Source organism: Mesoplodon mirus (assembly GCF_964341445.2).
Source record: "Mesoplodon mirus genome assembly, chromosome: 19".
NCBI lineage: Eukaryota > Metazoa > Chordata > Mammalia > Artiodactyla > Ziphiidae > Mesoplodon > Mesoplodon mirus.
The window spans coordinates 27666196-27689561 of record NC_138995.1 but is presented as its reverse complement, the minus strand read 5'-3'; the positions used below and the strand labels follow the sequence as shown (position 1 = coordinate 27689561).

Here is a 23366-nt window from a genome sequence, read left to right as displayed (position 1 = left end):
ATACTTAGCAATTTTTTTTTTGCGGTACGCGGGCCTCTCACTGTTGTGGCCTCTCCCGTTGCGGAGCACAGGCTCTGGACGCGCAGGCCCAGCGGCCGTGGCTCACGGGCCCAGCCGCTCTGTGGCATGTGGGATCTTCCCAGACCGGGGCTCGAACCCGTGTCCCCTGCATTGGCAGGCGGACTCTCAACCACTGTGCCACCAGGGAAGCCCACTTAGCAATTTTTAAAAGTTCATACATTTTGATACAGAAATTCCAAGGATAGGAATGTTTTCTATGAACTCTTTTTTTTTTTTTTTTTGCGGTATGCGGGCCTCTCACTGTTGTGGCCTCTCCCGTTGCGGAGCACAGGCTCCGGACGCTCAGGCTCAGCGGCCATGGCTCACGGGCCCAGCCGCTCCGCGGCATGTGGGATCTTCCCGGACTGGGGCACGAACCCATGTCCCCCTGCATCGGCAGACGGACTCTCAACCACTGCGCCACCAGGGAAGCCCATCTATGAATTCTTAACATAAGCTGACAAAGGTGTAAGTAGCATTATTCAAAATAGTAAACGAAACAAAACAAAAACACCCTAAATGTTCACCAGCAGGGGACCAATTGAAAAAGCATAGCAACACCTATATACTGAAATAGTATGCAAGTATATAAAGAATGAGATGGGTATGAGTCCAGCTCAAGTTCACACAGTTAGCGTGGGTAGATGGAGCTGGGGTTCTAGTCCACACCACCAGACTCTGGAGCCTGAGCTCCCCTACCCGCTGCCCGTGTGGCCCCTCCTCATGCAGCCCATTCACACTTTGCATCCCTCTCTTAGGTCAGAATTCCACAACCATACATGAGGAGTCAAGACAACCCTGCAAAGGACTCATCAATGCAAACCAATTTGATGACTTCGGCCTTGAGGACACTGCTAAGTGCTTCTCAGAGTGTGCACAGTCAGGGAATGAATCCTGCAATCTGGGAAACTTGCAGAGGTAAAGGGCCCTCTGAGATGGAGCAGGAATCCGGGGGCTCTGGCAGGGCTGGAGTAGGGAGGCTGTTAAGAAGGGATGGAGCTATCAGCCCTTTTGGACCCAGAAAATGCTGCTCTCATCTCACCCTTCCACCTTGATTGACACCCACATTCCCCCTGACCACCAAGACCCTATGATCTAGGGGATGCAGAGGTGAAATTAGCCCCTGTCTCTGTCATTGGGAGTTGTGGAGGGAGAGACATGGCCCCAAATGATGGTGATTCTAGAGTGCGATCATACAGAGGGTAGACAAGGCACCAGGTTAGCTCAAAGGAGGGAAATCTGCTAAGGCTTCACAGATGAGGCCACCCATGAACGGGTTTTGAAGGCTGTATAGGAGATTTCCCATTGGACTCAAGCAGTGTTAGGGGATACAGGGAGAACTACAGTGCTTTGAACTGTGAAAGAGTAAAGTGCTGGGGATGGAGGCAACAATGGGGAGGTTGGGTGGGGGGGTTGGACTGGAAATCTCGGCAGGGACCAAAGTGTGAAGGGTTGTGTAAGCTATACCACTGCAAGAGGGGGCAGGGCAATGATATATTTTAAATACAGGAAGAACATAGTCAACTTTGCATTTTAGAAAGATGGCTCAGGCTTCAGGGAAGGATATGAGGGTGGTGATGTGACAAGAGACGTGAGCAGGTAGGATAAGACTGTGGTGGTCTGGCTAAGAGTCAGCACCACCACCAATTGGCACTGTGTACCTGGATAGGAGGGATGGGTCAGAGACATTGAATGATGTAGAATCAGTGAGATCAAGAGACTGATAAGACCAAGAGACCAAGAGATATTGGATTGAGGGAGAAGAAGGGGTTTGGAATACAGCATCTCCAAGAGTCACCTTCAAAAGATCTTTGCCTTTCTCCCCTCCTCTGCCTTCCAATCAGAGTTACCCATTCTCTTCTGGGATACTCAGGACAGGCTTGTATGCACTCAGTATATATTTGTTGGAGAAAATGAGTGAAAAGTTTATGTTCTCAGACTTGGTGTTAGCACAACAATCTGAGTGCCATCACTTCGGTGGCCTGAAAAGGCTCCCATGCGTACCTGCAGCTGCTCCGGGAGCTTCGGATCTCCAAGCAGCTGTTCAGGAGGCTCCTCTTTGTGCTGCCTTATGGAGGGCTTAAACACCTTGGGGACAGTAGGAGCTCTGATATCAGAAGATGTGGACTTGGTTCCCAACTCTATCACTTCACCAAGTTATCTCCTTTACCTTTACAACCCTATGAGGTAGGTCCTGTTATCAACCCTTTTTTCAGATAAAAAAAACTAAGGCTCCCATAGGTTAAATAACTTGCCCACGTTACACAACAGGTAGGTAGCAAAATCAAACATGAACCTAGGTCTGGAGGGCAGTAGGGGAGGTGTACAGTAATACAGACTAGGGTCAGACTGGCAGTGCTCAAAAGTGGAATTGGGCTTTGGACAGGTTAACTTTCAGTTTCCTCATCTGTAAGATGGGGCTGAAATAACACCTGACTTGTAGAATTACTGCAAAGATTAAATACATAATTCAGACACGTTAGCTGTTATCATTATCTTACCAGCATTGTCATTTCATTACTGTTCCAAAGCCTTTATTCTTGATCTCTCTCCTATACCTTCCTCCTGGGGTGGTTGTTGAGATTAAAGGAGATTATGCATGGAAAAGTTATTAGGAAATAATAGGAACTCAATAAGTTTAAGTGTTCTTTATTTTAATGACTCTTTCTGATTATAAAAGTAATTTTATTTTTAAATTTTATTTATTTTTTAATAAATTTATTTTATTTATTTATTTTTGGCTGCGTTGGGTCTTTGTTGCTGCGTGTGGGCTTTCTCTAGTTGCAGTGAGCGGGGGCTACTCTTTGTTGTGGTGTGTGGGCTTCTCATTACAGTGGCTTCTCTTGTTGTGGAGCACAGGCTCTAGGTGTGTGGGCTTCAGTAGTTGTGGCACGAGGGCTCAGTAGTTATGGCTTGCAGGCACTAGAGCGCAGGCTCAGTAGTTGTGGTGCATGGGCTTAGCTGCTCCGTGGCATGTGGGATCTTCCCGGACCAAGGCTCCAACCCATGTCCCCTGCATTGGCAGGCGGCTTCTTAACCACTGCGCCACCAGGGAAGTCCAGTAATTTTATTCTTCATAAAATATTTAGAAAGTAGCTATAAGAAGGAAAGTGGAAAATTCTCCTTCTTACTATCCAGAGATAATCATTATTTTCATTTTGGTCTATTTCTTTAGATAGATAGATAGATAGATAGATAGATATGGATGGATATAGATAGCTATAGATATATCACATACCTCATTTATCCATTCTACTATGTTTATGGATAGTAACATTTGGGTGGTCTCCAGTTTCTGGCTTATACAAAGAGTGTTGCTGTAAATATTTTTGTTTGTGTATTTTGGTGAACGTATGTATTTCTGTAAGGTATATTCCTAGGAGTGAAATTGGTGGGTCATAGGGCAGGCATGTGATTAGCTTTAATAGAAACCTCCTAACAGTTTTCCAAAGTTCTTGAACCAAATTTCACTCCCACAATCAGTGTATGATAGTTCTAGTTGCTTCACATCCTTGTCAACACTTGGTATTGTCTGCTTTTTCATTTTAGCCATTCTGGCAAGTTTGTACTGTATCATATGGTGATTTTAATTATATTTGCCTGATTAAGTTTAACTTAATCTTTCATATATTTATTAGACATTTTGATATCCTCTTTGTGAAATGGCCTTTTAAGTCTTTGGCTTGTTTTATGGGGTTGTTTGAATTTTTCTGAGTGATCTTTAGGGGTTCTTTATATATTCTGGTTACATGTGTTTGCAAATAGATACACATGAATATGTTCTCCTTCATTGTGGATTGCCTCTTCATTCTCTTAGCATTGTCTTTTGACTACAGACAGACATCCTTAATTTTAATGTAGTGTAATATACCAGATTTTTACTTTATAGTTAATGCTTTGGGGTCTTATTTAGGAAATGTTTGCATCCCCAGAATCATGAAGATACTCTTCGATGTTTTCTTCTCAAAGATTTATTGCTTTATCTTTCACGTTTGTCTCTATGATCCTCTAAAAGAAAGTAAAATACTGTGGAAAACTCTTAGTTTTCAGAATTTTCGGCTTAGCCAGTGCCTCTCGGACTATAGAATCTCACAATTCTGAAAGTGTCTAGAGGAGAACTCAGCTGTACATTTGAGACCCTTCGAGTGCCCAGGTTTATTTCTTCACCCTCCGCACCACCCCAACGCCACCACCAAGACCACCAAATGCCCTGTTTATACTTGACAAAGTGCTCTTGTTTCTGTATGCAATCCAAACCCAGCCACAGTCAACCACTGATCTGTCTGGGCATTTTATATAAGGAAATCATACAACATGTTATCTTTTGCATCTGGCTTTCTTCACTTAGCACGTTTTTGAAGTTCATTCATATTGTGACGGCAGGGCATTTTTTATGACCAACAGTGACCTCTACTCAGATGAAGCTCAAATTCCCAGCCTTTCGTCCATGCTTAGACAAAGGACATGCTCAGAATGAGCACATGTCCCTGGGGAAAAAAAGCAACAGCAGATTTTCAGTTCATTTCTCTATGATGCTCCCTCTGCAGAATTTTAGCCCCTCTCTGCTTTAGCAGCTCTCTGATGCCTTTAAACAAATTGTTTCTGTATTATATCTAGCTTTTCTATTTGTTCTCAGTGAGAGCATTGATCCATCACAAATAACTCCACCCTACTCAGAAGCAGAAGTCCAAAGCCTGAATTTTTTCCAAGAAAATCTATTTTGAGGTATAATATATATATATACACACACACACACACACACACACACACACACACACGACAGCAATATGCATACATGTTAACTGTACAGATCAATAAAATTTTACATATTTATATATGCATCCTTTAATTACCACCCACATTAAGCTGTAAAACTTTTCTAGCCTAACAGAGGGGTCCCTCATGCTGCTTCCCCGTCAATAGCTCCACATCATGGTAACCATTATTTTAAGTTCTATAACCAAGTATTGATTTTTCCTGTTCTCAAACTTCCTATAAATAGAATCACATAGTGCATACTCTTGTGTCTGGCTTCTTTCCCTCATCTGTATGCCTGAGTTTCATCTTTTCTTTTTATTTATTTATTTATTTATTTTTGGCTGTGTTGGGTCTTCGTTTCTGTGCGAGGGCTTTCTCTAGTTGCGGCAAGTGGGGGCCGGTCTTCATCGCGGTGCACGGGCCTCTCACTATCATGGTCTCTCTTGTTGCAAAGCACAGGCTCCAGACGCACAGGCTCAGTAGTTGTGGCTCACGGGCCTAGTTGCTCCGCGGCATGTGGGATCTTCCCAGACCAGGGCTCGAACCCGTGTCCCCTCCATTGGCAGGCAGATTCTCAACCACTGCGCCACCAGGGAAGCCCATCTTTTCTTTTCTAATTTGTTTTTTTTTTGTTTGGTTTTTTTAGTCTATCAATAGTTTGCCCTCACTGCTGCCATATAGTATTCTGCAGTATTAGTATACCACTGTTTATTATCTCTTCTACTGTTGATGAGCATTTCCATTGTTTCTGATTTGGGGCTGTCTTAGTTCAGGCTGCTGTAACAAAGTACCATAGCCTGGGTGGTTTAAAAACAGAAATTTATTTCTCACAGTTCTTTAGACTGGAAGTCTAAAATTGGGGTTGGGTTCTGGTGAGAACCCTCTTCTGGGCTGCAGAGCACAGACTTCTTGTACCTTCACATGGCAGAAAGAAGGATGAGAGAGCTCTCCGGGGTCTCTTTTATAAGGGTACTATCCCATTTATGAGGGTTCTACTCTAGTGAATTACCTCCCGAAGTCCCCGCGTCCTAATACTGTCACGTTGGGGGTTAGGATCGCAACATATGAATTCGATGGGGCAGGGACACAAACATTCAGTCCATAACAGGGGCTATTATGAATAAAGCTGCCATGAACATTTTTGTACATGATGAATTTTGGTAAGCACTGACATGGTGACTGTATCCATTTACACTCCCACCAGCAATGTGTGAGAGTTTGAGTTATCCCACATCCTTGTGATACTTGAGTCTTTTTTTTTTTTTTTTCTGTGGTGCGCGGGCCTCTCACTGCCGTGGCCCCTCCCGCCGCGGAGCACAGGCTCCGGACGCACAGGCTCAGCGGCCATGGCTCACGGGCCCAGCCGCTCCGCGGCATGCAGGATCCTCCTGGACCGGGGCACGAACTCGTGTCCCCCGCATTGGCAGGCGGACTCTCAACCACTGCGCCACCGGGGAAGCCCCTTGAGTCTTTTTAATTTTAGCCATTCTGGAAAGTATGTAGTGATATCTGTCTTTATTAATTTTGATAGCTTTATTAAGGTACAACTGATACACCTGTACATACATTGTGGTATATTTATGCAGTGTGTGGAACTGTCATTACAATCATTTTAGAACACTTTCATCACCCCCAAAAGTACCCTTGTGTCTTTCTGCAGTCCATTCCTGCTCCCATACATAGCCACAGTTAACCACTGATCTGCTTTCTACTCTATAGATTTGCCTTTTCTGGGCCTTTTACATATGAGAACCATACAATAAAATATGTTGTCTTTGGAGTCTGGCTTCCTTCACTTGTCATGTTTTTGTGTTACATTCATATTTTAGCATGTATCAATAATTTGTTATTTTTTATCATTGAGTAATATTCCATTATATGGACGTACTTCATGTTTATTCATTCACCAATTGATGAACATTTGGATTGTTTCCAATTTGGGGTTATTACAAATAATTCTGCCATGAACATTTGAATTCAAGTCTTTGTAGACATATGTTTTCATTTCTTTGGGGTAAATACCTAGGAATGGAATTGCTGGTATATATAGGAAGTACATGTTTAGCTTTATAAAAAACTGCCAAACTGATTCTCAAAGTGGCTATATCATTTGCTTTCCCATCAGCAGTATAAAAGGGCTATAGTTTCAATACATTTTTTGCAATATTGTCAGTATTTTTGGTTATAGCCATTCCACTGAGTGTGGGTAGTATTTCACTTTAATTTGCATTTGACAAATGACTAATGATGTTGAGCACCTTTTCATGTGCTTATTATCCATTGGTGTATTTTCTTTGCTGAAATGATTATTCAAATCTTACCCTCTTTTTAAAAATTGGGTTGTCTTCTTATTATTGAGCTTTAAGAATTCTGTACGTAATCTGGATACAAGTCCTTTATCAGACGTATGATTTGCAAATATGTATTTTCTCCCAGTATATGTTTTGTCTTTTCATTTTCCTAATAATGTCTTTTGAAGATCAAAAGCATTTAATTTTGATAAAATCCAACTTAAATTTAAAACATATCAAACAAGTGTTCATCTAGCCCACGGTTACAAAATTTTTCCTCTAAGTTTTCTTCTCTATGTGTATGGTTTTAGCTCTTATAATTAGGTTCATTTTGCATTTGGAGTTCATTTTCTGTGCACAGTGTGAGATAAATGTCTAACTTTATATTATTACTCTCATTTTGCATTTGGATATCTAAAGGTTTTGACACTATTTATTAAAAAGACTGTGCTTTGTTCATTGAATTGCATTTGGGAGGGCATTTCACTGAACAGCCAAATACAAGTTCCTGGAATGTCTTCTTCCCATTGAGTTAGTAAACCAGAAACAAAGGACATTGCTGGGAGGAAATGTAGAGATTAATGCTGCCATGAAAGGCTTTAACGAAGCAGGAGTGATGGTGATACCTGTTAACTCCATTTAACTCACCAGAAGTCAGGTGGATCTTGGAGAATGACTATGCACTGTCATTAACTTAATCAGGTGGTGAGTCTAATTGCAGCTACTGTCCCAGATGAGTATGTTTACACAAAGAAATCAACACAGCCCCTCACAATTGGTATACAGCTATATAACGTGGCTAATGTTTTTTTCTCCATACCATTTTTCAAGGACTGCCAGAAGTAGCTTGCTTTTACTCGGCAGAGCCAAGAGTATAGAGCCACAGTGTTCCCTCAGGGTTACGTCATGTCTCATTGCTGTCATAAGATAGTTCACAGAGAACTCATTTATCTTGACATTCTACAAAGTCCACTGTATTGACAACATTATGCTGATTAGATCTGATGAGAAGAAAGTGGCAAGTTGTGAAGATGCCTTAGGAAGACATATGTGAACTAGAGTGTAAGAGACAAACTTCACAAGAATTCAGGGTCCCATCACCTCAGTGAATCTCCTGGGCATTCAGAGGACTAGAGAATATCAATATATCCCCTCCAAAGTAAAAGACAAGTTGTTGAACCTCACACCACTTACAATGAGAAAATGTATCATGCAAACATGAACCAAAAGATATCTGAATAGCTAAATCAATATCAGACAAAGAAGATGATCCTTAAATTGGTGTCAACTTTATAATTAAAAGTGCAACTGTACATCCACGGTTTAAACTTTTTGAATATATGTTACTTTTCACAACTAAAACAATTTTTTTAAAGTGTTCTGAGAACCAGATCAGGAAATCTTCCCTCAAGAAGGTAAATTCATGGGCTGTTTTGTAAGGCCAAGGAATTTTTTAAGTGCATCAGGTGAACTATATGTATTGTGAAATACAATTCTCTATTTTAGTTGGTAACAATAAAAATCACAATACTTCTTCATTTAGATTTTTAAAAGATAAATAAAACACTAGTATCAGTTGGTGTAGCTCAATCAATGGATTTGGACAATCTCATCCCACTGTTTCTGGCTGAATGTTCTGATTGCCTGAACCATCCAAGCTCATTTGCACATATTTGCATGGTTTACTCTTTATATTTTACAATATTTTTTTTCCTGTGGTTTCCTTGGAGTTTTATTCCTTGGTAACTGTGTTCAAAAAAAATGATGTCGAAACAAAAGCCTCCCTTTTGCCTCCCTGGTAAGCCCTCCATAGCTACTCCTTTCCAGTAGCCTCGATCTGGCTCTATCTGCTCTTGTTCCCCTTCTATACCATTGCTACCTCAGCCTTCACCTGTTTAAAATTGCTTTAAAAAGGTGGGCAGCATGTCTTAGGACCCCAGGCTTGGGAAAAGGGACTCTGGCCAAAGAGAAGTTTCAGCACCACGGAGAGCACCAGGATAGCGACGTAGGTGGGAGGGGGGACTTTGCTCACCCTAACTTTCTAGCCCATGGCAAGGGGGCTGCGGTAAAACAAATGGCAATTAAATTTGTGTTCTATGTGTTTCCAAGACCAGCTCAGTTCCCATAAGTCAGTTCCCATACAGCTAAGTCTTCAATGGCTGAATTCCCAGTATTCATCTAGCACTCGATAAATGTGAGTTAGCCCTCACACCACACAGTGCTCATCCCACAGTTTCGAATACTCAGAAGAATTTCTCTAAAGAAGATTTACAGAGACCAATAAGCACATGAAAAGGTGCTTAACATCATTAGTCACTAGAGAAATGCAAATTAAAACTGCAATGAGATACCACTTCACACCCACTAGGCTGGCTATAATTGCAAATGAAACAAAACAAAGTGAAAAATATCAGTGTTGACAAGAATCTGGAGAAACTGAAACCCTCATACATTGGTGGTGGGAATATAAAATGGTGCAGCTGCTATGGAAAACAGTTTAACAACACTTCCTCAAGAAGTTAAACACAGAATTAACACAGCAATTCTCCTCCTAGGTATCCACCCAAAAGAATTAAAAACAAGTCTTCCAACAAAAGCTTTTACGTGAATACAAGCAGCTCTATTCACAATAGCCAAAAAGTGGAAACAATCCAAATGCCCATCAATGGATAAATGTATAAACAAAATACGGTATATGCATACAAAGGAATATTATTCATCCATATAAAGGAATGAAATACGTATACATGCTACAACATAGATAAACCTCGAAAACATGCTAAGTGAAAGAAGCCAGACACAAAAGACCAGATATCATATAATTCCATTTATATGAAATATCCAGAATAGGCAAATTCATAGATTAGTGGTTACCAGAGGCTGGGGGAAGAGTAACTGCTTAATGGGTTCAGGGTTTCCTTTTGAGGTGATGGACATGTTCTGGAACTAGACAGCAAAGATGGTTTCACACATTGTGAATGTATTTAATGCCACTGAATTGCACACTTTAAAATGATTAAAATGACAAACTTTACATTGTAATGTATTTTGTTACAAAAAAAGAGAAATACATAAAATACTCAGAGGGGCCACTGGCTGGAATCCCTCAGAACCAGGATGAATCACTCCTGTGCCACCCCTCCTCTCCTTCAGCATCCCAGGGTCTTCCCTTTGATATTCTGGGTCACCCCTCCTACACCAGGAGCCTGATGATTGCTGCGCATGGTGTCTCTCCTCCCGTCATCCAGGTGAGTGGACCAGGTGAGTGGATAACTCAGCCTCCAAGACCTTTTCTTCCCTTGTAGATACTGGCTGAACTATGAGATCCATCTGGTGGAGAAGAGTCTGACAGAGACAGTGAATATGAGTTTTTTGATGGCTCTTGTCAAGAACATCAACACCAACATCTCAGAAGACCTGCACTTCTCTCTGACCCCGTCTCAGGTGAAGCCTTCCCCCCATCCCCACTGGCTGGTCCTAGTCCTACTTTCCTCAGGCATATTTTTCTGAGAGAGTCATGGTCTGTGCTTGGTGCCCATCAACAGTTATCCTTCCCATGTCCCGTTTGGTAGTTCTCTACCACCTGACTAATGGGTGCTGGTGAGTTAATTAGTTGAGTGGATCCTGGTAATATATTACCCAGGGTGCTAGGATGAGACCTTCAGAAGATCACCGAATCGAGAGTCGGTTCTAGCCCTGGACTTCCCACCACCTGATTAGGTGTCCTCCAGGAAATCCCCTCCCCTCTCTGGGCCCCTGAGTCCTCATCTGTAAAATGAGCTCGAAGGCTCCTCCAAAGTCTGAGGTTCCCATGAACTCTTCCACCAGGGGACACATTAGAAACCAGGTAAAGGCACTTGTAGAGGTGCTGCAAAGGGTTAACGGGTAGACTCTGGGTTTACATAGGTCGATTCAAATCCCAGTTCCGCCCCTTACCAGCTATTGTGATCTTGGGCAAATTACCTAACTTTTCTGAGCCTCGGTTTCCCCATCTGTAAAATGGGGATGGTATTGCCCACTTTCAAGGTTGTCAGAGGGAGCAAATGAGATAACTCACAGGGAATGCTTGGTGCAGCGAGGGCACAGCCTCCCTTAAGGCATAAAGCTGAGGGTGGAAATTTGGGCAGCAGGGTAGTGGTCTATCATGGAGGGATTTTAGGTTTGCCTGGAGAAGGGGAGATGAAAGATGGACAGGACCTTTCTCAACCCTTTATCACGTCACCCTAGCAGCTGAGCCCTCTGCATGGGGTAGGCACCGGCCTGTGAAATCAACCACGTGTCCTTTTGACAAGGTTCTGGATTGGGAAGCAGAAAGTTGAGGCGCTCTGCTACAACACTTAGCACCCCCTGTTCCAATGCCCATGGGATGCTTTGGAGGCAGGACCAGGTGGGACCAGGCTGCAGTCCCAGGGGGAGCAATGAGGTCAGAGAATGAACAAAACACGCTTGGCAACTACCAGTAAAATTTATTTTAATATTTTGACCATTCTTAGCTTTTACAAAATGTGTTGTTGTTGGGTGGGGGTGGGTATCATATTCAGTGTAAATTCTTGTGTCCTCCCTCCTGGCCCTTGCTGTCTCCCTTCCTGATGGCCTTAGGCTTTCCATTTATCCCTGAGTTGGAAAATAGACACTGTCACCATAGCCATATGTCAGCACAACGGGGGTCAGGACCCTGGTCAAAAGCACCACAACTGACCCCTCCCTCACACTTGCAAACTGACCTGTCCAGGCGTCGCCCATTCACAGCCCACTTTCAGCCTGATGGATAGCCACGCGGGCATCTTACTGGCTCCATTCTCCATATTGGGAAAACCGAGGCTCCACAAGGGCTGTGATTTGGCCGGGGGCTCACAGCCTGGACAGAGCAGAGCTTGGACCGTGCCCCAAGGTGTCCTGCCTCTCAGAGCTGTCCTCGGTCTTTAGTGCTGCCCCACCACCCAGCATGCCTGTTTCTCCTTCCATCTGGGGGAGGGGGGGCAGGACCTGTGTTGGGGGCTGGGCTCCTCAGGGAAAGACAGAGCGGCTGGGTCTGTGGTTGCAGATTCCGAAGCAGGTGACAGAGGACGAGCACCAGCACCCTGACAGAGTCCGGCTGCCCAGGAGCCTTTTTGAATCCTTGCAGGGCAGTAGGCCAGTGGTTCGGTTGGCCATAACCATCCTGGACGTTGGTTCGGGGAATGTCTTCAAGGTGAGGAGAGGCTCAGGGTGGCTGAGGTTCAATGCTTGGTTAAGCAGGACATGCTTGCCCTCTCTGGAGTCTTTGCTGAGAGGCCCGATGGGGGTGGAGGAGGTGAGGAACCTCTGGAGTGTGCCTAAAGCAGCTGAGGCCATCCCAGGCCCCTGTCTCTAGGGTCTGTGGACCGCAGGCTCACACCGGGTATTCACACTCCGCTGTTTGGACTGCCCACACCTGTGCCCTTGGACTCCTGTATGTGTATCCCAAGTGTGTTCGTGTCCCGTGTGTGGCCTTGTGCCTGCACAAACATGTATCTCCTTCCTTATTCCTGGTGCGCACGTAATCATGTGTGCTGGTGTGAACATGTTCACATGAACAGGTGTACCCAGGCCCTTGCACATTTGCACCAGGTATGTCCCCAGAGGTGTGTCTCCACTCCCATGGGGACACGTGTATCCCTGAGTGCTGGTGTGGGCAGGTGCTCCCCACCTGTAGGCACCACTGCCCTCCGTTTCCCGTTTGATCTTCCTTCTAACCCTGCACTCCAGTTAAGAGGGCGGAGGAGGCCTGGAGACCAGCAACGGAGAGCCATCAGGTACACGACTTTGCGGCCGTTTGGCCTGGAGGGTAGGGCCCGCCCTGGCCCAGCTGGAGCAGACTACAGACAGCAGCAGGAAGAAGGTCGCCCATGACTCCCTGCCCCCTGGTCCTCCGGCCCCAGACTTTGCCCTCCAGGCAAGGGCCACAAGCCCTAGAGGCTTCCAGGAGCCCTGACCAGGGTTGGGTTGGGGCAGCCCCTTGTGCAGCCTGGCCTCACCCATGTCCCTCCACAGGGTCTCCGGCTCAGCCTAGAGGATGGCAGCAGCCTGTTGAACAATCACGTGGTGGGCTTGAGTTTGGGTCGTATAAATGTCACTGGCCTGGTTGAGCCTTTGGAGATCACCTTCTCCCACCAGCACCAGCCTCCTGTGAGTTCCCCACCCTGGCCTGACAGCTCCTGAGGGGCAGACATGTGGGTGGGCACCCCTGGGCATATGGGCAGACACACACGGACTCTGCACACCCCACGCTCCCACATCCACCTGGGAGAAGCCATTAGGACCAGACACACAATTGTGCCCAGGGACAGATGCCCACCCTGTGCACGCATGTCTCCACATGCCTCGCAGACACCCTCCGCTCCTGTGCTCACAGATGCCCAGGGGACCTGGCAAACACACGTGCATGCGCACGGCTGCCCACACACACGCTCCCCTAAAGGCATGTGCCTGCAGACGTGCGCCCCTGCCAGCCACAGCCCCACGCCTCTCCACACCCCCGACACGCTGACCCAGGATACATCAAACGCTTCGCGTTCCTGTGTGACCACAGGCTGAGACTTGCTTCAACCTAATGCGTGCCTGTGCTGAGACCCAGAGCACACTGTCTTCTCCCACTCCCCGTCCTACGCTCCTCTCCCCTCTCCCAACTTCCCCTGCCTCACCCATGACTCCCAATCTCTGGTTTCAGAACATGACCCTCAGCTGTGTATTCTGGGACGTGACTAAAGGTAGGGCCTGGAGGATCTTCCCTGGGTAAGATGGGTGGAGGGTAAGGGCTCCTTAGGGGACAGGACTCCAACCGCAGGGCCCCTCCCCTCTTTCTTTACTCTCTGGACCCCTCTCTTCCCTTTCCCTGCCTTCCCCTCCTATATTCCCGTCCCCTTCCCTAAGCTCCCTCTCCTCCTCCCCAGGGTCATCAGGAGACTGGGCTTCCAAGGGCTGCTCCACAGACTTCAGAGTCAATAGGACTATCTGCCGCTGTGACCACCTGACCTTCTTCGCCCTGCTGCTGGTAATGGCGCACCACCCCGCCCCCCGCCATCCTAGCAATTCTGGAAGTGCCAAGGCTCCCGACCCAGGGAGGAGGCTGCCTGGCAGGGGCCAGGCCTTTGAGGTGTGTGGGCCTGGTCTCCAACTGATAGGATTCTTTTTTGGGGGGATCATCCACAGAGGCCGATCTTGGACCAAGTCACTGTAAAGACCCTCACACGCATTTCCCAGGCTGGCTGTGGAACCTCCATGATCTTCCTGGCCTTCACCATTGTCCTCTACGCTTTCCTGAGGTGGGTCACCCCATCCCCACCCCACATCTCCCTCCTGCCCTCAAGGGCGGCAGCGGGGCAGGGTAGAAACCAGCAGAGTGGTGTTAGTCATGCAGCACTATACTGATATTTTCTCCAAACCTCCGTTTCCTCACCTATAAAATGGGATTGGAGGTTGGAATGTGTCTGGCTATTTCAGTTACAAGTGGCAGAAACTCAACTCAAATTGGCTTAAACATAATAGGTAATGTGTGGTTCACAGAACTGAAAAGCCCAAGGTGAGCTCACTTCAGGTGATGTTGGATCCAGGGGCTCAAAAGATGTCCCCAGGACTTGGTGTCCCTCTGATTCTCAAAACTTTGCTTTCTCCTTTGTCAGTCATGTCAGGCAGCTTCTCCATACTCAGGGGCCTTGGGGAGCCCCAGGCTTGCATTATAGCTTCTTAGCTGCCTGGACAGCTAATATTCTAAACTAAGGCCCAGAATTGAAGTTTCTAAAAAAAACTTTATTGGACTTCTCTGATGGCACAGTGGTTAGGAATCCACCTGCCAACGCAGGGGACACGGGTTCGAGCCCTGGTCCGGGAGGATCCCACATGCCGCGGAGCAACTAAGCCCGTGCGCCACAACTACTGAGCCTGCGCGTCTGGAGCCTGTGCTCCACAACAAGAGAGGCCGCAATAGTGAGAGGCCCGCGCACCGCGATGAAGAGTGGCCCCCGCTTGCCACAACTAGAGAAAGCCCATGTGTAGCAACAAAGACCCAATGTAGCCAACAATAAAAATACATAAATAAGTCTTAAAAAATTTTATTTTGAAATAATTATAGACTAACCGGAACTTGCAAAAATAGTACCTGGAGTCCCGTGGTTCCTTCCTCCAGCTCTCCTCGGTGGTGACATGTTCTATAACTGTAGTACAAGATAGAACCAGGAAATTGACATCGGTACAGCAGTACTAACAAGATTACAGAGTTCATTCAGTTTCACCGTTTTCTACCTGCACTCAATTGTGTGTGCGTGTGCGTGTTCACACACGCACACAGGACTGGCTATATCATTTGTAGGGCCCAGTCCAAAATGAAACTACGTAGCCCCTTGCTCAAAAATTATTAAGAATTTCAAGATGGTGACAGCCGAGCATTAAAACAAGCATAGGGCCCTTCTGAGTGCAGGGCCCTGCAGAGGTCATACACCAAGGAAGCTGACCCTGTGCATGTCCTGTGTGTGTGTGTGTGTCTATGCAGTTTTATCCCACGTATACCAGAGTTGAGTCGTACTGGTCTAACGTAGACCATGTGCCCATGACTGAGCACGCCACCGTGGTGAAAGGATGAATTACACTGATTGGTCAGGCCACCCAAGTGCCTGCTGCTGGGTTTGAGAGTGCAAGGCTGAGAGTGGGGAAGGGTGCTCCCAAGGGAAACCTGGGGCTGTTTCTGGAAGAAGAAGGAGCAGAAACATCAGAGGCTACCGCAGCCTGTGCCCAGGCCCCGGCCATGGCAGAGGGAGCCACAGGAACTGCCAGCCTAAAGGAGCCTGTGGGAGCGGCCCACGGCTGGCCTCCCGACCCACGACGGGCCTGGAGCAGCCCTTGGTCTCCTGACTCCCGGTCTGGGGCCCTCCCACTGCCTTCCTGCACATGCTGGCACTGCTTGGCCCTGGGCTGAGGCCCCCACCAGCCCCACCCACTCCATCTCGGACCGAACTGTGAGTGTACGTGGTGCCACCCCTGCCCCCATCCCCCAAGGCCTGGCCTAATAAGCTGAGCATCCATCTGCAATAAGCTGAGCATGGCTTGCCAGCTGGCTGCACTCCTGGACCCTGTGAGACGGGCTTGGAGCACCAGCAGGAACTGTCAACATCTCCCAAGGGTGGGGCCTGGCATCTCAGGTGAGGTGGACATTATCCCTCATGCCCACCCCAGGCAGCCCTGAGCTCCCACCCCTCCAGTGAGAGTCCTTTGGGAGCTGATTCGCTAGGAATTCGCAGTGGGAACTCCACAGAGGGGGAAGTGAGCCCTGGGAAGAAGCCCTGGACTGGGGGTCTGGAGCCCCTGCCCTGCACTGTGACTCTGAGTCTGTGTTCCTCTCTGAGCCTTGTCCTCCCTACTAAGCCTCACCCTGAGCCTCACCCTCTGAGCCTCGCCCTCCCTACTAAGTTCTAGGCTTCATGCATCCATGCCCTGTCTGTCCACTCACTCAACCAGTGCAGGGCTTCCTCCTGCTTATTGTGTTAGGCCCCAGGTCAAAGCCTGGGGAGAGACGGAAATAAGGGGTGGGTGGAGAGTTACACTGTGCTCACTCCTGGGAAACTTTCAGATAAGCCTGGGATAAGTGACATTCAGAGACAGCCTTCCCGGAAAGAAATACCCAAAGGGGATTTTGAAGGTGAAGCAGGGAAAGGCATTGAGAGCAGAGGGAAGAGTGTGGGCAAAGTCCGGGAGGCGTAGAGAAGAAGAAAGCATTTAGAGAATTGCAAATTAGGTAGTTTGGCTCAAGCATGGAGTCAAGGGATGAAGCCAACAGGATCCAGAACCCATAGGGCCCTCTGGGTCATGAGAGGGCTCGTGGACTTGAACTGGAATGTTCTCACACGCTGGTTGCTGCCAGGGGTGGAACAGAGGTGATCGGACGGAGAGGCCCGGGTGCCCCCTTGCAGCCTCTCACTGGCCCTTCTTGCTCCAGGTTTTCCCAGCAGAGGTTCAAGTCCGAAGACGTCCCCAAGATCCACGTGGCCTTGAGCGTCAGCTTATTTCTCCTGAATCTGGCCTTCTTCATCAATGTGGGGTATGGCCTGAAGGGGTCCGATGCTGCCTGTTGGGCCCGGGGGGCCGTCTTCCACTACTTCCTGCTCTGTGCCTTCACCTGGATGGGCCTGGAAGCCTTCCACCTCTACCTGCTCGCCATCAAGGTCTTTAACACCTACTTCGGGCACTACTTCCTGAAGCTGAGCCTCGTGGGCTGGGGTAGGTGCCGCTTGGCCAGGCAGAAGGGATGGCTGACTCTGGAAGAGGTGGGAAGGGGACCAGCCTGGGGCGGGGGAGGGGCAGCTCCCTCTCTGATTGGCTCAGAGCTCGAGGGATGGACAGCTGGAGGGGGATTTGGAGGAGGACGTGCCAAGGGAGCCCCGGCAATGCCATACCTCCTCCTCCCCTCGCCCCCAGGCCTGCCTGCCCTAATAGTCATCGTCACTGGGAGCACCAACAGCTACGGCCCCTATGCCATCCGTGACAAGGAGAACACCACCACGCTGGAGCTGTGAGCGCTGCCTGTGGAAGCTGCGGTGGCCTCAGGCTCCTGTGGGCCAGAGGGAGGGGGAGGTGGGGGGAGGAGGGAATCCTGGGAAGAGGGACGAGTAAGTCAAGGCGAAGGATCCTCAGATCCAGCTAGCTCACGGCCTGCAGGGGTAAACTGAGGCCCGGAGAGAGGAAGTACAACGAGAGAGGGGGTGAGAAGGAGAGAGAACTGGACCAGGAGGCGGGATGCCTTGCTCTAGCCTGGATCACCACAGCCTATATAGCACCTTTGGGCAAATTTTAAAAGGTAACCCCCCCCACCATCCCTCTGACCTGCCGTGCCAGGTGCTCAGCCTGGTGAGTGGAGGGTGAGTTGGATTTCAGCCCCCACCTGCCCCCCAGTCAGGTGCCCTTGTGCAGGGCACAACCTACCCAATGTTTGCAGCAGCCCTGATTCTATCCAGACTCTTGTCTCTGAGTAGCTGTGTGACCTTGGGCAAGCCTGTCCCCCTCCAGAGCCTCAGTCCCCTCATCTGTACAATGGGGGGCTGATCCACATGCTCTTTTGGGCTTTCACTCCTGCAGTGCAGGGAACAGGGGAGCTGAGCTGAGCCTCTCCCAGGGTACCTGCCTGAGGCCTATGGTTCTGTGCTAAGAAGAGCTGGTGAGGCCTTGGTCCTGTCCCCAGGGCCACAAATGCAGGGCCCCAGGGGCCAGGCAGGGAACATAAGTACATGCAGCGGCCTGGGTGGGCACAGCGACAGACTGGCAATCACATGCCAGTCTAATGGGAAGCTGACTACTGTCCCTTAGGAGGGCATCCACAGAGCCGCCAGCTGTATGGTTTTATAAGAGAAGCAGAAATCTGGATGTTTAAGGAATTCCCTGGTGGTCCAGTGGTTAGGACTTGGCGCTTTCACTGCCAGGGCCTGAGTTCAGTCCCTGTTCAGGGAATTAAAATCCCACACGCTGTGTGGCGTGGCCAAAAAAAAAAAAAAAATTGGATGTTTATGCCAAACATTTCACTTTTAAAAGGTGGTCATTAATTCAATTTTTTGTTCTTACAACATAACGTGGGGTGAACGAAACATGTCTTTGGGACAGAACTGGTCTCTTACACTCACTGATCTAAAGAGACAGCAGCCTGGAGCCTTGTGACAGCCCCTCCCCTGGGAGAGTGGGGAATGGATGGGTGGAGGTGGGGGAAGGCATCTTTTTGGTCAGAGAAGATCAGGCAGGGAGACAGCCCAGGGCTTGCTCTCAGAAGACTTCCTCTGGTCCTAACGGCCATCCACCTCCTCCAGGTGCTGGTTCTGTGAGAAAACTGCCATCTCTGCGCTCTACGTCACTGTCCACGGCTATTTCCTCGTCACCTTCCTCTTCAGCGCCGTGGTCCTGGGCCTGGTGGCCTTGAAGATCTTCACTCTGTCGAGTGCCACAGCGGGCAAGGAGAAGGGGCAGCACTCGAAGGGGGTCCTCACCCTGCTGGGCCTCTCGAGCCTGGTGGGCGTGACCTGGGGGCTGGCCATCCTCACACCCCTAGGCCTGTCCACCACCTATGTCTTCGCACTGTTCACCTCTCTGCAAGGTGAGGCTCCTGGGCCAGGGAGGTGACGAGCTGCCTCGCCTGCACCAGGGGGTGTTGGGGGGCTTTGGGGGGAGGGGATAGATGGCAAGAAACAGGATTCTACTCAGGCTCGCTCAAATCAAGGGTACTGATTTTAAATATCCAAGGCTCTCCCAAGGACCCCAGGGCAGGAAGCCTGGCTGACCTCATGGGAGCTGGTAGCAGGGTCAGGAAAAGCCACCAAAACCAAAGCAGATACTTTCCCCATCTTTTTCTCAGGAGTCGCATGTAGTCTCTCACCTTCCCTCTGTGGAAACTTCTTCATTCTTCTCTCCACTGGCCCATTCCTACCCATGGCCCCCAACTGGCTGCCCAATATGGCCCCCTCAACCCTATGTGACCTTCCAAGTCTAGTGACCATGGTCTGCTTCAGTCTCTTCCATGTTCTCAGGAGGGTCAAGGATCTGACTGGGCCATCTTGGGTCAGGTGTCCATCTCTGGTCCAATCATCTGTGACCAGGAGGGCGAGATCATGTGATGTGAAGGCCACGTGACACGAACAGAATCTCTAAGGGGCTGTGAAGGCAGGAAGCAAATAGTTAGTGGAGGAAATGCTTGCTACATTTGCTCCCTGCCCCCGCGGGGTTCTTTCTCTGATACCCAGCCAAGGGGCAGGCGCCCAGGGTGCATGTGGGACACGGTTTCCCTGCCCGCACCTGTCCTCATTGTTCCTCATACCCCTGTTTCATACACACAACTTAAAGAAGCATCACAGCCTGACTGTGAGGGAAATAGCCAAGAGAGGAATGACAAGTGTGTGCTTTGACTCACAGCCTCATCCCATCCAGAGGAGTCACTAGGAACCGAGGGGTCCTAGATCCAGCAGGTGCAAGCCCACAAGAGCAGGGCTGGCTCCCAGTGCCTCACAAGACTACATGGCACCATGGTTGGCAGCACTGGGGACAAGCAGACCGGGGTTCAAATCCCACCTCCACTCACCACTCCAGCAAGTCACTCAGCTCCTCTGATCCAGTCACCTGTACAGCTGGGATAATTCCAGTACTTTTCTCACCAGATTTCGTGATGAATAACTGAGATAATGTGTGTGTGTAATACAGGAGGCCTTCAATATTTGGGAACTATGTTAACAACAACAGAAGTCATTATTATTAGGCCACCGGAGACTGTCCCCAGATGAAGAATTATGAGTCCACATCTGAAAATTCCCAGGGGTTACAGCTTGGAGAGGGATGCACCTTGAAACTATGGATTATGTCATTATTCTGTCTGAGGTTACCCATCATAGTTAAGTCTGAACACTTCACTGCACTGAGTGTTTTCAACTGAGTAACTCAGTATTTCTCTCTTCTTCCCAAACAGAGCCCTCAGCCCACTTTAACTGCCCTTGAACTCTTCTCAATATTTTTTATTGTTGTGTAGGGTTTTAGTTCTAAATTTCTTTTAAAGAAACTCAAAAGATTTTTACTTTTCTATCAATTTCTGTACTTACTACAATTTTCATACCTCACATCTTCCCTTTTCTTCTTGCTGAAGTACATCCTGTAATAATCCTCTATAAGAGGGGCAGTGGTAGTTGTTTTGCATGTCTGAAAATTCCTTCATTTCGGTCTTCCTTTTATGAGATAGCTGTGTGTATAGATTTTATTTCGAGGACTCTGGTTTTCATTCTCAAATTATCTATTTGGTTCTTTTTCAGGAGTAGGTTTCATTTTTTGTCTGATTTTTCTATACATTCTTGAACTTTTACAGTGGAGCAATTTCTCCTCTGGGTGGCCACCAGCCCAGGCCCCACCCCAGGCTCACTGAGGCCCTCTCCTCCCTGACAGGTGTCTTCATCTTCTGCTGGTTTGCTGTTCTCTACTTCCCAAGACAGAGCACTGTGACCTCGTCTTCCGGCACTGCCCGGGCTGACCAGGCCCTCACCGTGTCTCATGAATAGTGGGCTGCCGTGTGGCCAGGCCAGGGCTGGCCTGCACTCTGGACTCAGCTTTGATTTGCTGTGTGACCTTGGTGGGAGAGAAGAGGTGCTCCCTGCTTCCTTCTGGGCCTCAGCGCCCTTCTCTGTACAATGGGACTGGGGAGCAAGGGGATGGGAACCAGGTTGGACCATGTGGCCTCAGAGGTCTTATCCAGATACACCTGTGGGTCTGAGAGTTCACAGATCCAGGATGGCAGGAGTCTCAAGTCCCTGTAATCCTAAGACCCCCGCCGGCACACCCACCCCCTGCCTTCAGAGCAAAGCGGCCTTCTGGTCTCAGGAAGGGCCTGAGCCCAAATAAGGAAGTCTGTCGTTGGCCTCTTGAAGGAGCCCCCAGCCGCTCCCCTCCCTCCCTTCCCCTTGTCACCGCCCTCCCACAACTCCACCCTCTGGCCGGGCACCTGGGGGGCCCTCAGGGCCACCATCCCCTCAGGCACTGGGGCAGTTGTGGACTGGAGGTTTGTTGCCCGGTCGGGGTGGGGAGTGGGGTTTGGTCCTCCCACCCAGGCTGCCCCTGGTCTCAGCGACTCTCACCAGGGCCCATCCTCATGGAAGACCCCCTACCGTTCAGGGGGCTGCCAGCCCTCCAAGTGTTGGGAACACCGAATATCAAAGAATGCCACTTACTTAGTAGGTGGGATACCTCAAGCAAGCCCCCCACCCCACCCCGCCCCGTTCTCCACTCTGGCCTGTCCCGCGGGTGACCTGACTTCTGATCTGCTGTCTCGGGGTGGGGGAGGGGATGGGGGTGGGGGAGGGGATGGGGGGTGGGGTGGGGTGGGGTGGAGGGCATATAGTCCCCAGGGCTCTGCACATCTGAGGCCTGAGGAGCCAGGGCCGGGGGCGGGGGGGGGGTTGTGGGCTGAGCAGAAAGGGGGTGGGCATTTCTTCTGAAGTCTGAGCTCCTATAGAGCAGGCAGGTACTTTGACAGCTTTGCTCCCTCACCAGTTCAGCCCAGCCGAGCCTGGCACTTTGGCAGGCCCTGAATAAATATTAGTTGGCCCTCAATGGAGGTGTGAGTTTGGCACGAGCGTGAGAGGGCCCTGAGCCAGGGGAGTGCCTCAGGCCAGACCCAGCTGGGTTTGTCATTTCCAGTGGCTGGGCTTGGTTTCGAAACCACTGGTTTCCTCAGTAGGAAGCAAAAAAGAGGTAGAGATAGTAGAGACAGAAGTAGAGATACAGAGATAGAGAGATGGAGAGAGAGAGGGAGAGAAAGAATTAATAGATTAACTGCCACAGAGAAAGAAAACAAAAGGATAGAGGCGGACAGATGCACAGACACACTGGCCCCCTGACCTGGCCCAACCAGGAGGGCAGGGCACTGGTATCCGTCCCCCTCCCCATACAGCCACGGCACACTTCAGCCCTAACTTACTACTGGGACAGCTCACCCTCCCTCCCCAAACCCCACCCTTCCCAGTGTGCTTCGCAGACAGTCAAGCACCTTCTACAGGTGAGAAGCCTACCTCTTCCCCCGAGATGCCCTGGACTGGATTCCCCTTCTCCCTCCTCCCACCCAGCAAACAGATGAAAGAAAGGAGGCCCGGGACCCTTGGTTTATGCAAGTCACTGTGTTCCCGGAAGGGAAATCTTAGAGTGTGGACATTGCAACAGTTGAGCCACATTATCAGTTTTTGTGGGCAAACTTGGTGGGTTTCGGGGCTTATCTTCACAAACAGCCGTTTCTCACACTGAAGGTCTCAGCAACCTTACCCCGAAGTCTCAGGGTTACTAACCTGTCCTCAGAAAGAACGGTGCTCCAGTGTCTGACAGGCCTGGGTTCAAATCCTAGCTCTGCTGCTTAGGGCCTGTGTGACCCTGGGCCTGTCACCGCACCTCTCTTCACCCTATGTAAGATGGGGCTCATTGAGTCCTTGCCTTGTCCTGAGAGCATTAAGTGAGGTGACAAAAGTAAAGTGCCCAGCACTAAGTCAGCAGGAGTTAGTTTGCTCCCTGAGAATCCCCCTTGGCTTAAAGAAAACCTGGGTGTAAAGCAGATTGTGAGCTTCTGCAACCTGTTTGTAAACTGGGAGGGTGTGAAGTTTAAAGCTCCCTTCCAGATGCCTTGTACAGCTCTGCCAAGTGGACCAGCCCTGGGTGGGGAGGACGAAATGGCGGCCAAGAGAGGCCCAGGGACCCACCCAAGACCACCCTGCAAGCTGGGCCAACACTAGAGCTGGGGTCTCCATGGGT

The 23366-nt window shown here is 49.0% G+C and overlaps 1 protein-coding gene across 1 annotated transcript; it reads left to right on the top strand.

The window, feature by feature from the left end:
- Nucleotides 1-931: 931 nt before the first annotated feature.
- On the top strand, nt 932-21895 carry ADGRG3 (adhesion G protein-coupled receptor G3). The gene is made up of 11 exons (XM_082606394.1): nt 932-978; nt 10415-10553; nt 12154-12300; nt 13122-13256; nt 13798-13837; nt 14021-14121; nt 14280-14392; nt 17056-17336; nt 17535-17628; nt 18911-19194; nt 21021-21895. Exons 2-11 carry the CDS (start codon nt 10473-10475, stop codon nt 21131-21133), a joined length of 1389 nt encoding a protein of 462 aa, XP_082462520.1. The 5' UTR covers nt 932-978; nt 10415-10472; the 3' UTR covers nt 21134-21895.
- Nucleotides 21896-23366: the final 1471 nt, after the last annotated feature.

Bases quoted from the DNA above. Each gene is read 5' to 3' on its own strand.
- ADGRG3 (XM_082606394.1), top strand. From the start codon at position 10,473: ATGAGTTTTTTGATGGCTCTTGTCAAGAACATCAACACCAACATCTCA. The intron at 12,301-13,121 runs GTGAGGAGAGGC...GTCCCTCCACAG, and splicing joins GTTCGGGGAATGTCTTCAAG to GGTCTCCGGCTCAGCCTAGA. The intron at 13,257-13,797 runs GTGAGTTCCCCA...CTCTGGTTTCAG, and splicing joins CCCACCAGCACCAGCCTCCT to AACATGACCCTCAGCTGTGT.